The 12,542-nt window shown below is 36.0% G+C and overlaps 2 protein-coding genes across 3 annotated transcripts; both read right to left on the bottom strand.

Annotated features, from left to right (window-relative positions):
• Positions 1 to 3,435: 3,435 nt before the first annotated feature.
• LOC137405668 (uncharacterized) lies at positions 3,436 to 6,391 on the bottom strand. Its single transcript, XM_068092007.1, has 4 exons — positions 6,234 to 6,391; positions 5,566 to 5,730; positions 5,178 to 5,338; positions 3,436 to 4,118 (listed from the first exon to the last, which is right to left on the bottom strand). The coding sequence occupies exons 1-4, from the start codon at positions 6,379 to 6,381 to the stop codon at positions 3,906 to 3,908; spliced, it is 687 nt and encodes a 228-aa protein (XP_067948108.1). The 5' UTR covers positions 6,382 to 6,391; the 3' UTR covers positions 3,436 to 3,905.
• A 1,138-nt stretch (positions 6,392 to 7,529) lies between these two features.
• On the bottom strand, positions 7,530 to 12,038 carry LOC137405670 (U11/U12 small nuclear ribonucleoprotein 48 kDa protein-like). Of its 2 annotated transcripts, XM_068092009.1 has the most exons (5): positions 11,183 to 12,038; positions 11,050 to 11,089; positions 10,389 to 10,511; positions 7,892 to 8,010; positions 7,530 to 7,663 (listed from the first exon to the last, which is right to left on the bottom strand). In XM_068092009.1, exons 1-5 carry the CDS (start codon positions 11,318 to 11,320, stop codon positions 7,580 to 7,582), a joined length of 504 nt encoding a protein of 167 aa, XP_067948110.1. In that variant the 5' UTR covers positions 11,321 to 12,038; the 3' UTR covers positions 7,530 to 7,579. The 2 variants fall into 2 exon arrangements, with proteins under 2 accessions (XP_067948110.1, XP_067948109.1); XM_068092008.1 differs by having other exon boundaries at positions 11,050 to 12,038.
• Between the last annotated feature and the right edge of the window lie 504 nt (positions 12,039 to 12,542).

The following is a 12,542-nucleotide window of genomic DNA, read 5'->3' as shown; positions in this document are numbered from 1 at the left end:
CTTGTAATCACCTTTCCACATATTTTGCACCTACAACACAACAGAGTAAGACATGGTGAATCTTTTCATATCAAATAACGGTAATGTGAATTTTGTTGCAAGTCAACCTTTAACGTTTGTAAATACTTACACTTCTTGTTTCCAGTTTGGCATGCGACCGATGGTTTTAATCCAGATTAAAGTTTACTCAATGATAGCACTCATATTGTCTGTTAAATACATATCATACAAAAATGTTCAAGACAGAAAGTTCCAATCATATTAAACCCACTGCATAAAGGAATATCTACTATATAAACGGCAATCATTGTCTGTCTGTTTGATTGAGTGTCCGCCTTATGGAGTACCGTACTTTTCGGACTATTAGCCGCTACTAGGTATCTAGGGCGCATTAACGAGAATCTCCGGTTAGTACACGCCTCTATGCATAACCTATTCATTGTTTTTACACAAAAATCCCGTCATCTCTGGTTAGCGCGCGCCTCTTTACGGTGCCCAACGACACTGGTGCGTTTGAAACAGCAAAGCTGCTGCCGTGTTAAAAAGCACCGTCCTGAGTTCTGCGGCCTATACAAAGGCGCCTATACAGCTATACAAATGTACTAATCATTAAATAAAATAAATTAATGAATAGTAATTTACATGCGATTAATATTTACTGCCAACGTGTACCGAGAAGTTCACGCGAACGTTGGTTTCTTGCGACTGGAAAAAACACAGTTCTCACCTACTAAATTTCTACATAATAAAAGGTAAGTACTTTTAATTCATTGTTGTATTGTCTATGAATTTCCACTACATAACCCTTTCACTTGCGTCCATGTACAAATTTAGCTATCGGCCTACTGCCAGCCATTTTGCCGATATTGCTTAATATGTATACAATATTTTTTCAATTTCAAACTCCATCTAGAACGTTTGTTTTGGTTATATATTTCATTTTGCAAACATGTTAACAAGCACTGTTATACAACAAATTTGTTGTATCTATACTTCGTCCATCGATAAAGCGCTGTGAAGCTACAAAGCAAAATGATCCTCTACAATGATCCTTATTCTTACAAAACCATACTTTCATTGCCATCAGAGTCAGTGTTGATATTGCTTTTTAATTATCTGTGTAATCACAAAAATCTGTATCGGCTATAATGTCATCAACATAAGTAGCTATTTGTTTTCTAAGTCGGACACCTTTGATGAACTTACACAAAAATGTTCGTTTTTACGTTGGAAATCCCCAAACACAGATTAAAATATTAAACTTTAGGCTAATTTTATAGAGAAATATTAGGACAACACTGTCACTACCATAAAGGTCATAAAGATCATTGGTCATGTTATCAACGAATAATAAAATTCAGTTACTAGCAATTGCTGGGAAAGTCGCAAAAATGTGTCTACGGCGGTCAACCATAGAAAACGCATGAGTCTACTTCGGTGAAAGGGTTGAAAACGTTGGATTTGCCACTGTTTGTGATAGTAAACATGTTCATTTCCTTCTGAGTTACTTTTGCTTTTTTCCAGCTACGAGTATACTACAGAACTATAGCTACTACAGAACTTGCACGGGTACTGCTACTGCGTTTTACCTACTAAATTTCTACATCGAAAAGGTTAGTACGTTTTATTCAATGTTGTATTGCCTATGAATCGCCACACCTCAACTACTTAATAACGTTGGATTTGCCACTGTTTGTGATAGTTGGACAAGTTCATTTCCTTCAGCAGCTGAGTTACTAATTTTTTTTCCAGCTACGAGTAGGCCTACTGTAAGTTACTACTACAGAACTTGCACGAGTACTCCGAGGGTTGCGATAAGCGATGGTGAAAAGAAAGAGAGCAGTCGGTATCGACTTACTGTCACCCTGCTTTAGCCATGACCAGCTGTACGTCACCTGCTAAAAAGTAGGCACAAACCGAAAACTATTTGTTCATACACCCAACAGAAAAACAAAAAATGTTGTCTATCCGCAAGTGTTGCGTTGAACTAACATTGTGCTATTGTTATGTCATGCTATGTTCTTCATGTTCTGCTATACCACATGCAGCATTTTCTAACACATTTTTCAGTATATATATACTTTCATGCATTCGTTATCCTTATTGTATCTCATAAAAAGGCTATCATGTTGGCGTTAAGTTTTATTATTGTGAGGTGCTAATGCTGGATCTGCCTTGACATCATACTGTCTGTGCTGTTATACATATAAATTTTGTCGACACAACCGCATTACTGTTTGTATATACCATGTCAAAACACAGGCTATAGACGAAAAACTGGTGAGCTATGATTAGTGTTTTAAGCATGTAGTCTCCATTTAATAAATGCTGGCGATAGCAAAATATTTTGTATAATTTTTAGAAGATGCAAAACTTTTCAATACTGCCGGTTTGAAGAACTTCAGTTTTCCTAGCAATGTCAATTTCATTATCAGTTCTCTGTACACAAATAGGGCAATGCCGATTTGAGTGGTTTGAGACTGATGCATTGTAGACTAGCGGTAAAACGTATTGCAGATTTCCATTGTTCTCCCAACATTATTGACATATATGACTGCATATGTGTGTGCAATGATAGTGTGGTCGAGGCAGAAAATTTCAGTAGATTGCATATTTGGAGTTGTTTTACATTATGAAAGACAACTCTCAATAAACCTCTTGCTGTACACGAATCTGTTCCCGTGGATGGGTAATGCAGCTAGCGTTTTGGGGCTGTGGCGTCACTCGGGGATGCGCGGAAGACCTTTTTCGCCCTTAGTGCAGCGAGAGTATCCAGGCGCGGCTTTCCAGATGAATGAGTTGGCGAGTGCGAGGCGATTGACTGCGAAGCGATTGAGTGCTAGGCGATTGATTGCGAGGTGATTGATTGCGAGGCGATCGGTTGCGAGTGCGAGGCGATTGGTTGCAAGTGGGAGGCGATTGGTTGCGAAGCGATCGATTGCAAGGCGAGTGCGAGGTGATTGATTGCGAGGTGGGCCGATTGATTGCGAGTGCGAAGCGATTGATTGCGAGGCGAGTGTAAGAGCGCGGTCGTCAACTGCAAATATAGACGGGTATGGACGGACGCATGAATCTAGACACATGAATCAAGAATATTTGCTAGATTTTACACGCATCTAGCTGTAAAACACATTGCAGATTTCCATTATTCTTCCCAACATTATTGACATGTAATATGTGTATGCATATTCAGGGCAACAATTTCAGTAGACAATTTACATAATAATACATCAGGACAACAATTTCAGTAGACTGCATATTTGGAGTTGTCATACAATATGAAAGACAACTCTCAATAAACCTTATGCTGCGCGTGAATTTGTTCCTGTAGGTGAGTAATGCAGCTAGTTAAGGAATAAAAGGAACAGCAATAAGATAGCTGCAGTATACTAGAGTGATACAGGAACCCTATAAAATTGGCAAATAAATTATAGATGCAGTTATAAATGTAAAAGTTCTTATATTATCAACAATAACATGAAAGAAATAATAAAAAACTCGACAAGCTATGACAAGATAACAGAAAAGGTCAATTGTAACAGCCCATATACATTTAATGACTGAGAGGCTTATTGCTTGCAAATAGCCCTACATTATAATATTTTATACAAATGCATAATTAGGGAGAAGGTTATAAACTTTGATCTAGTTAGTAAATGATTAACAACATATGGAACTTCTGCTAGATAGATGTGAGCTACTGAAAAGGTTCAAAGGTTATAGCTGAGATTCGCTATAGCGTCAAGTTTGAAGTTATATGAATCAATACACAAGCCCTCAAACAACTGATGAGGAACTCGGCTAACATAACAAATAAGACTTGAACAAATAGTATGACTAGTAAACTAAGTCCTTGTAGAAAACGCATAGTAAACAGTCAGTCATATAGTACGTAGCTCAAACTCTCAGGCTGGCCTGTATGATGGAGTGTGATGTTTTCTACGGCGTTTCTGAGGCAAATCAGTGAATGAAAGCTTCTGCATAGGGTATAAATGACGAAATATATGCACCATGTTGGAAGACACCGATGGCTTGTTGTCAAGAGAGACGTAACCTTGGTGCTGAAAAAACTTACGAGCCTTAGATGCAGCCCAGAGCTTGAATGGTGCTACGTTGCTCTACAACCAAAGGGCGAGACATGGCAACCTCAAAGAAGAGTATCAATTAATAACAATAGCAACCTATATATAAATCTCTAAGCCCGTCGTTCAGTGTGTCCAGCTGTAGCTATTAAACTTTAGAAAACAAGTATGCGCTTCGCGCCGAATTTGATCTCAGAACCTCTTGGTCACCAGGCGATAATCTCCCTAATTAAGCCACATCAGATGCAATGATTTTATTAGGCAATATGAATTGCTATGTCGGTTAAAATATGCATAGCACTCTGCGTTATGCAGCGCCACTAAAAGTTGCTCTCACAGCTCTTATTAGTAAATTTAGCCATATGGATAGTGGCGTACTCAAATTAGTCTTTAGCAATGTGCCAGCGTAATGGCAAGCGACTGCATTACCTGCCACTGTTTATAAACTGTTTTTTAATACTTATGCAACGTCGGGCGTTGGGCTAGTATCAGATATAATAGCCGGCTGCCTCAGCTAGAGTTTCTACTAAGAAATAGAAGCTGTATTAGTCTCAAATCTTTGTCAAACTCAATTTATGGGGGATCCCAATGCCTCAAAACCGATTAGATGCTGTGACTTCTGCAAGGCAGATCCCTGATACAACACGCACACTGGGGGAAAATCAAATACAAAACTAGGCAAATGCTGAAAGGACAGATGTTTCATGAGCCTCTACAACAGTGACTCATAAGCTGGATTCGATTGAATCCAACGGGTTCGGGAGTCCATCTCAGTGGTTTGGTGAGTCAGTCTCAAGGGTTTGGAGGAGGTCAAGACGTATAAGTGGTCTCTCAAAAGCAATAGCATAAATCACGCTGATTTGAAAGGTCATATCTTTATGAAAAGTGATGTAATTTGTTGTTAGCTCATGTATTGTACTGGTTTTGTTCTTTGAACGAAGTAATGGTAATACACCAGTAAAACATATACCTGTCTTGAATGTGAAAAAAACCTAATCTATTTTTCGATAAAGAAGGATTCGGTGAAAGTGGATATGAAACTGGTGGGGGTCAGCATGTCCACCAAGGTTAAGAATCACTGCTCTAGAATCTTACCACATTATAGCAACACCTTTCCATAGTGTGCAAGAGTTGGGAGCCATATCCCTCCTGCCGATAGTACGGGTCCGTAAATAAGTACTCTACAATGTGTGAGTCGTCGGTAAGAAAGTTATTTTCTGTAAATGTAGCTCCACTCGCTGGTGTCACAGCTGCATCTTAAATCAAAACAATGAAACGACAGGTCATGAACAGATTTTTAAATGTATAAACATATTATAAAAATACAGAATTGCTGAAAACTACATGATCAATAAAAAATAGTGTTAAGACTTACAAATTGAGGGTATAAAAACTGATGTAAGACAATTTATGTTATCTCAATATATGTGTTTGACAACAAAAAGAAAAAGTGCTTGATGACAATTAAGCTTGAGGAACCTGCCTGATGGTGTCAAACCTTCAGCCTCTTCTGCCCATCTGTTGCTAACTAATGAAGTATCATTTACTTCAAGTTCCCAGCAGTTGGTGACAAGTGGCTTGAGTGATTCTTTGACAACCTTGGATGCAGGACGTATAGTTCCAACACAGACAAGAACACTGACAAAACCTGAACAACAAAATCAGACACAAATGATAACCAATTTTCCCTGAATGGTGACAACTGACTATCTGAATAAACTCCTGAGCTGTTTGCAAACTTACCAAAACTAAATCATAGCATGGTTTGTTGAAAATATAACAATAAATAAGAGGGGTGGGGTGGTGGCATATGGTAATGCTCTCAATTTTTCAATAGATCTGACATAGATTTCGTAAACATTTCATATCACTTTGAGAATAGAGGATATAGCTAGAGAAAAAACGGACGCTAACTGGGCATGATAGCAATCTACCAAGTGTGGTTTAACTGCGAAAAAACATCTGTCTGTTAACAACTTTCGATCAAAACAAACAAGTTTTCATGGTCCAGTCTGTATATGGAATTTGCACTAATTAACATAACCCATTAAGCTGAATTTTGTCATTTCCAACAAATACATAATTTCTACTACCTTGCTACTTACATGTAGGGTACCAACAGAGAAAGAGCAAAAATTTCACATTGCTCACCTTCATGACTTTGCCGATAACCAAAAAAGAGAAGATTGTTATCAGGAACAGAGAGACCAGCACCGACAACACGTCTAGTGAATTTCCGAAACTCACAAACATTTTTATTGGTGGTTTCCACCTGCTCAACCACAAATCTGGTGTCCATATCTTAGTCTGTAAAACATGTGAATGTCAAATAAAAACAGCGTGACTCTTTTAAAATCCTGTTTTTTATTCCTATAACCAATCATAATCATTACTCTTCTCACCAAAACTTGCTTAGCAAACAGGTAGAACATATTAATATTCTATATATAATATAATAATAATTCTATATTAATATATAGAATATATATTCATGAACTATGTAGCATGTGCGATCGTTACAATGAGTTTAAAAACAATTCTGCCACAAGTATTGCACATAAAGCGTTTTTAAACAATCTTTTAGCCATGAAAATCGCAGAGAAAGATCTTATAGCACTTTTTAACTAGACCCAAAACGCTGACTGCATGAATTCAAACATCTATCCTATCTAGCTAGTAGTTATTTAATATTATGGTTTTGTTGGTTAGTCAAATGTTGTTGTAATTTAATTTGTCTAAGCTGATTTGTTAAACCGTTATTTCAAAAAACCCAAAAGAAATCACTGAGCCAATAATAAAAACAATGCGCAACAACATCTATTGGCTATGCACTGTGTCATATACAAACAGCGATTATATTTCAGTATAGAATGGAATATCTACACCAGTCAGCAAGTTATTCTACTAGCACCAATGATAAGTGTCACGTTTGTTTAAATACTACAGGAGATGAGTGGAGTATTGATTATATTGCCTCCAGCAAGATGTCTTAAACCACATTGCAGAGCAGAAATAATGCCAGACATAATTATCAAAATATTTATAAAAACCACCTAAATATGACCAGAAAAACAAAATAAAGTTCAAAGTTCAAGCTGTATTTTGTGCATTGGTTATTATATTGTGATTTAGCTATAAATATAAATATGTTGATTATTTTGCTGTTAATATACAGAATTAGTGTGAGAAAAAAAATTGTACTTAACAGTCACTGCAGGCTTCATGGCTATCAAAATTTTTATCGATTCCCAAATTTTTATGATGGAGGTAATGAAGATAAATGTAGAGAAAACAATCATTATAAATTAGCAGTGATCCATGAAATATACAGGAAGCCATATTTGTCAGCCGTAACCTGTGTAGTCAATTTGAAGGCAATCAAGGCAGGGAAAAGAGGAGTGTTTGACAAAGGTTCAAGTTGAGTTTACATTGTACAGAAATGATACCACCAAGTTAAAACAAGACAACATACATTAAACAGATTAAATTATAAAAATTTAAGAGTCTCTTTTTGATTTCTTCGTCTCAGTTTTCATCTGTCTAAGCATCTCTGATTGTGATTCAATAACATCTCTGATAATCTGAAACGCATCGAAAAAACATGTAATAGCGGCAACATGTATTCAAGGCGCACAAATATACTTGGCAATTAGCACTTGTCAGAAATGTACTTGGCAATTAGCACTTATCACAAATATACTTGTCAATTAGAATTTATGGAATATAAATTGCAAGGTAAAGATGTCAAACACAACTTGAGCATTTCTGAGATCGCCAATTTTAGAAGCAAGCAAATCTTTACTGCTAACCTCTGTATATGATCTTTTCAATGAACCAGCTTTTCCACCTTTGTATGACTGTCTTCGTCTCTTGTAGTCTCTCTCCTCAGCGAGAATCTCTAATTTTGACTTGGTTCGATTTGAGGCGTCTAAAAAATTAACCATTAATGTATTATAAATATGAAAATAGTGTATTATTGAACAAACAAATAAAACTACACTAATAATAGTTTAGTTAAAAAGCAAAACTGTAAAACTTTCAAATTGTTATCGTTTTTAAGTAATCAACGATCGCTATATTATATATGGTTAGATACTTGGAACTAAAAAAAAAACATGCTTGAGATGTCAAATGCATGCATGTGCGCCAAAGCTGCAGAAAATAGACTCGCTGTAGGGATCTACAAATCAGGAAATGAAAAAAGGTTCATAATCCTGTAGATGTGACAAAGCACTTGTAATACCCATAATTGTACAGTAGTCTTATAACTATGAAACTATATCAACAGAGCTAAATGGGAATAGGGTACAATATCTTTCAGCAACCATATCAACAAATATATGGAAATGCCTGCAAATCCCTGAAATTTATCAAGAAACAGACATAGGAGATTAATATAACTAGATACCAGATACTGATCAGCCAACTTAACCAAATATACATGAGTTTGTGGTATTAGTCTTTCAAATATAGAGTACTAACTGTCCGACATAATTTGAAAATGATTATATACAAGTATCACTGAAACTTTCAAGTACTGTATGCGTCCGCATATAAACCTACCTCGCATATAAGCCGGCCCTAGAAAAACAGCTCTAAAATTAGAAAATTTATAAGAATTTGCATATAAACCGACCCGATAAACCGAAACACACAATATGTATCTATAAAACAAGATTGGAGGCTTAGTACAAATCGTTTCTGATTGGTGACTAGTTTTATAATTAGCCTAGCGTGTTTCCGCATAATTAAAAGGAAACGATAATGTTTGAGTTGAGCCAATGGAAAACATGTTTGCATCTCACGACCTTAGTTTCTCTTTACAAAAGCATTTTCAGAGTTATTTCTTATTCTCGATGATCAGACGTATTACAGCTACATACATGTAGGTTTCACAAAATGTAGATCAATGGATTTCTAATGATATTCTATGGTCCAATAGTATTAGTGACAGTGACAGTAGTGACAGTGACTATTTTATTTTTAACAGTAGTAATAATGCCGTGAGCTATAGTAAAAGTGGTAACTCATCTGACTAACAACATGCTTGACTTGGCAACCACGATAGTATGAAGAAGACAAAAATGTCTGAACTCATTTTGCAAAACAGTTTTGGCCTTTTTATGGCATCACACGATGTAAAACTTTATGTTAATTAATTTGGTCAAATGTTATGACAAATTACACGCTGCAATAGCAGCAATATTAAATATTTGGTTTTACCAAATATTTCATTGTCTCGGTAAACAAATTTATTTGGTAGTGAAAGAGTTAATGACAGTGGTAACCATTATTGTTGTTTTACAGCTTTTAGTTTAATAGAAGTTGTAAGACATCCGTTTCCTTTTACTGGTAAATCAGACATAGATAAAATATCTATGTCTGGTTCTATAAAATATTTTTAGTTGTACTAGCGATGGCATTAATGCAATTGCATGTGACGTGCGTAAAACGCAAGCGGCCATCTGTACGACCAACCAAACACAGCCTGTTATTGTCATCTTAGTGCACTATTATCAAACAAGAGCTGTTTTACGTGAGTGTGCATGCTCTTAACGTGAAGACATAAGCTGGACATAAAAGGTTAATTACGCCTGTTCTGTTGCATTTCTTTTAGACGCATTTCTTCATATGCGATTTAAAACATCAAGAAAACTGAAAATAAAATGCTACGAGCTGCATGGTTCGAGTTGTAGTTGTTGACATTAAGTTAACATAATGTCATTTCGTTTGATTTCAATCAGAGTTACGGGCGTATAAGCCGGACCCCTTAGCTTGGTAACTTTTTTGCGTCGTAAAATCGGCTTATATCTGGGAATATACGGTAATTTCCATGATGAACAAAAGCAGCAAAAATGATAATTTATCAAAACCAACAGTGTCTAATAGGTTTTCACTAATCTTTAAAATACAAATATTGACAATGGAAATGATTGAGACAATTGTAGACAACAAAATCATTCCTTATCTGATTCAGCCTTATCAAAAGCGCAAACTAACAGGTTTAGTTTGAAGCTTGCAATGTTTAAAGATAGCCATGCTTTAATAGTGAATTCTTACATTTATGAAAAAAATGTTCCCAGGCATGGTGTTATTAACCTTTTAGGTATAGCTATACTATAGACTATACTATAGGTATAACTATACTACAGACTATACTATATGTATAGCTATACTAGAGGTCTTGTAAACAATAACTGGCCAGCCTTTTGTCATTACTTTGATGTTAGCTATCCATGCAAGTTTGAATGACAACAATATATCATGAAAAATCAGTAATGAAAATATTTCACACAGAAACATTACCTGATTTAAATGACGTGTCCAAGAGCACCAAATCTGAGAAGTCTTTTTCCTTTCTTTCAACTTCTGATGATACGAACTCATCATACGCCTTCAACCTTTGCTCTGTGCTCAACTCTTCCTCTTCTAGAACCAATACTTACACTATTCACTTACACAAGACATTGTACAAGTGTCTAACCAGATGTCTATAATGTATCTACTATCTATTGTGTGGTAACATCTAATCGGATTTCTGAAATGAATCTAATGAGTCAAATAAGTATAATATATGAACAATATGAGTGCCGTGAGATAAAGAAAATAAAGTGCTATAAGATTGTATTAACCTCTATCTCACACCTCCCTGATTAAAAAGAATTTCAGGTGAAATCGTGCGATTGCTGATATTTCTTATGATGCTTGAAGTGATGTTAACTCTGCAGTGTCTCACAGTGGTGAGACACTACAGAGTTAACATCATGAATAAAAGAGAGCAACCATGATTTTCAGAGAGGACTGAAAATTGTGTATTTTGTTATGAACAAAATACACAATGAAAAGCTTCATAGACCTTCCGGACTAACTATTCTCCAATGCATATACCACACTCAATCACACTAATATTGCTCTACATTACATTAGACATATATGCAGAAATAGTTATAATGTAAAAAAATCTTACTTTGGGTGACGGCAAGAGGCTCTTTCCTTTTTTCAAGTTCCTGAAACAGTTTAAAGGGATGCGAATAAGACAAATATCTTGTCATAAAACAATAAAGTACATTGTTACAGAAGGAATCGCTCGTTTTACTTACCTCTAGTTCTTTCTGAGCAACCAAAATGTCATCAGAAAGATTTAAGTGTTCGTCGCTACCAAAGAGCGATTTGTATTCGCTTAAAACCGATTCGACTCGCTGAATAAGTGTTTTCTGGTCCATTGTAATGTGCTGCATAAAATTGGTAAGTATTGAACAGCTCTACTGAAAATTCCACTCTCATGCACCCACCATCCTACAAAAAGTAACTTACTCTATTATGATCATAGCAGAATCATTAAGCTTCTGTCTACAACATTTTCCCATGTGAAAAAAATCATTTATCAAATGCAATTGACAGACGTTGATCCCAAAAATTTTTTAATATTCGAAAAATTGCACAATAAATTTTTGCCAGTGAGGAATTCTTCTTTTATTCAACAATTATTGAGAAAGTAACACGACTTGACATTTTGGATCCTTGTTTCACAAATGCTCCTATTTCACGACTGCTCATATAAGTTCAATAAGGTAATTAGTAGTTGAGTGTGAATTTTTATCGAATAGACAACTCCCATCTTTGTTGCTTTATTACTAGTGATCACACTTCGCCTTGCTTTACATGTAAAAGCAAATCGTCGACCAAATCACGTCATCTCAAAAGATGCGTTTGGACAATTTTATATGGACTAGATATGTGATGGATTTACTAAGTTTAGCTGCTTTAATTACCATGAGTGTTCAGCTATTCTTAGATTAGCCCTGTAATTTAAAAGCCAGCTTGCATGAAAAGCCTGTAGATTAACACTCAGCCTTTGCTATATAAGCAAAGGTGCTCCAGGAGAACAAAGCGCACAGAACAAGTGATACAGACTACGAATGACCGAACTAAGGGCTGAGAATTACGTTCATAATCTTCATTACGAACAGTGGGGTAATGTTAACCTACCTTTGTGCAGCTTTGTGTATACATATACATCTTAACATTCTTACATTTACAAGTGTAACTGTTTGAGTACTTATTATTTGTAAACTCATTTCAGCATTACACTTGATTGTATTGAACTGTATGTAATTGTTCTATCTTTTTAAGCTTATAGAGCTTTGTAAATAAGGAGCCATACTCATTCACAAGTCACCTTGCTTGCAACAATTACAGTTGTGCATGAGAGCTAGTACTCATTCGGCATAAGACAACTTGTACGTAGAATCCACTTGCAAGTGGCTAGTCAGTGCTGCCTTCCACAACATTGGTAGCAGTAGTGAGATATCTGTAATCGTGTTGCTACTGAAAGTTTAGCTGTACGCACAACCTAGTAATTGTTAAACAGATCTATGGAAAGCGATGGCTCAAGGCAGACTCCAGAATGTCTACTAATCCATTCCTGCCGATCAGTAACCCATTCTTGGACGCGACTAA

This window comes from Watersipora subatra, chromosome 10 (genome assembly GCF_963576615.1).
Source record: "Watersipora subatra chromosome 10, tzWatSuba1.1, whole genome shotgun sequence".
Classification (NCBI taxonomy): Eukaryota; Metazoa; Bryozoa; class Gymnolaemata; order Cheilostomatida; family Watersiporidae; genus Watersipora; species Watersipora subatra.
This window is presented reverse-complemented; position numbering and strand designations above follow the sequence as displayed.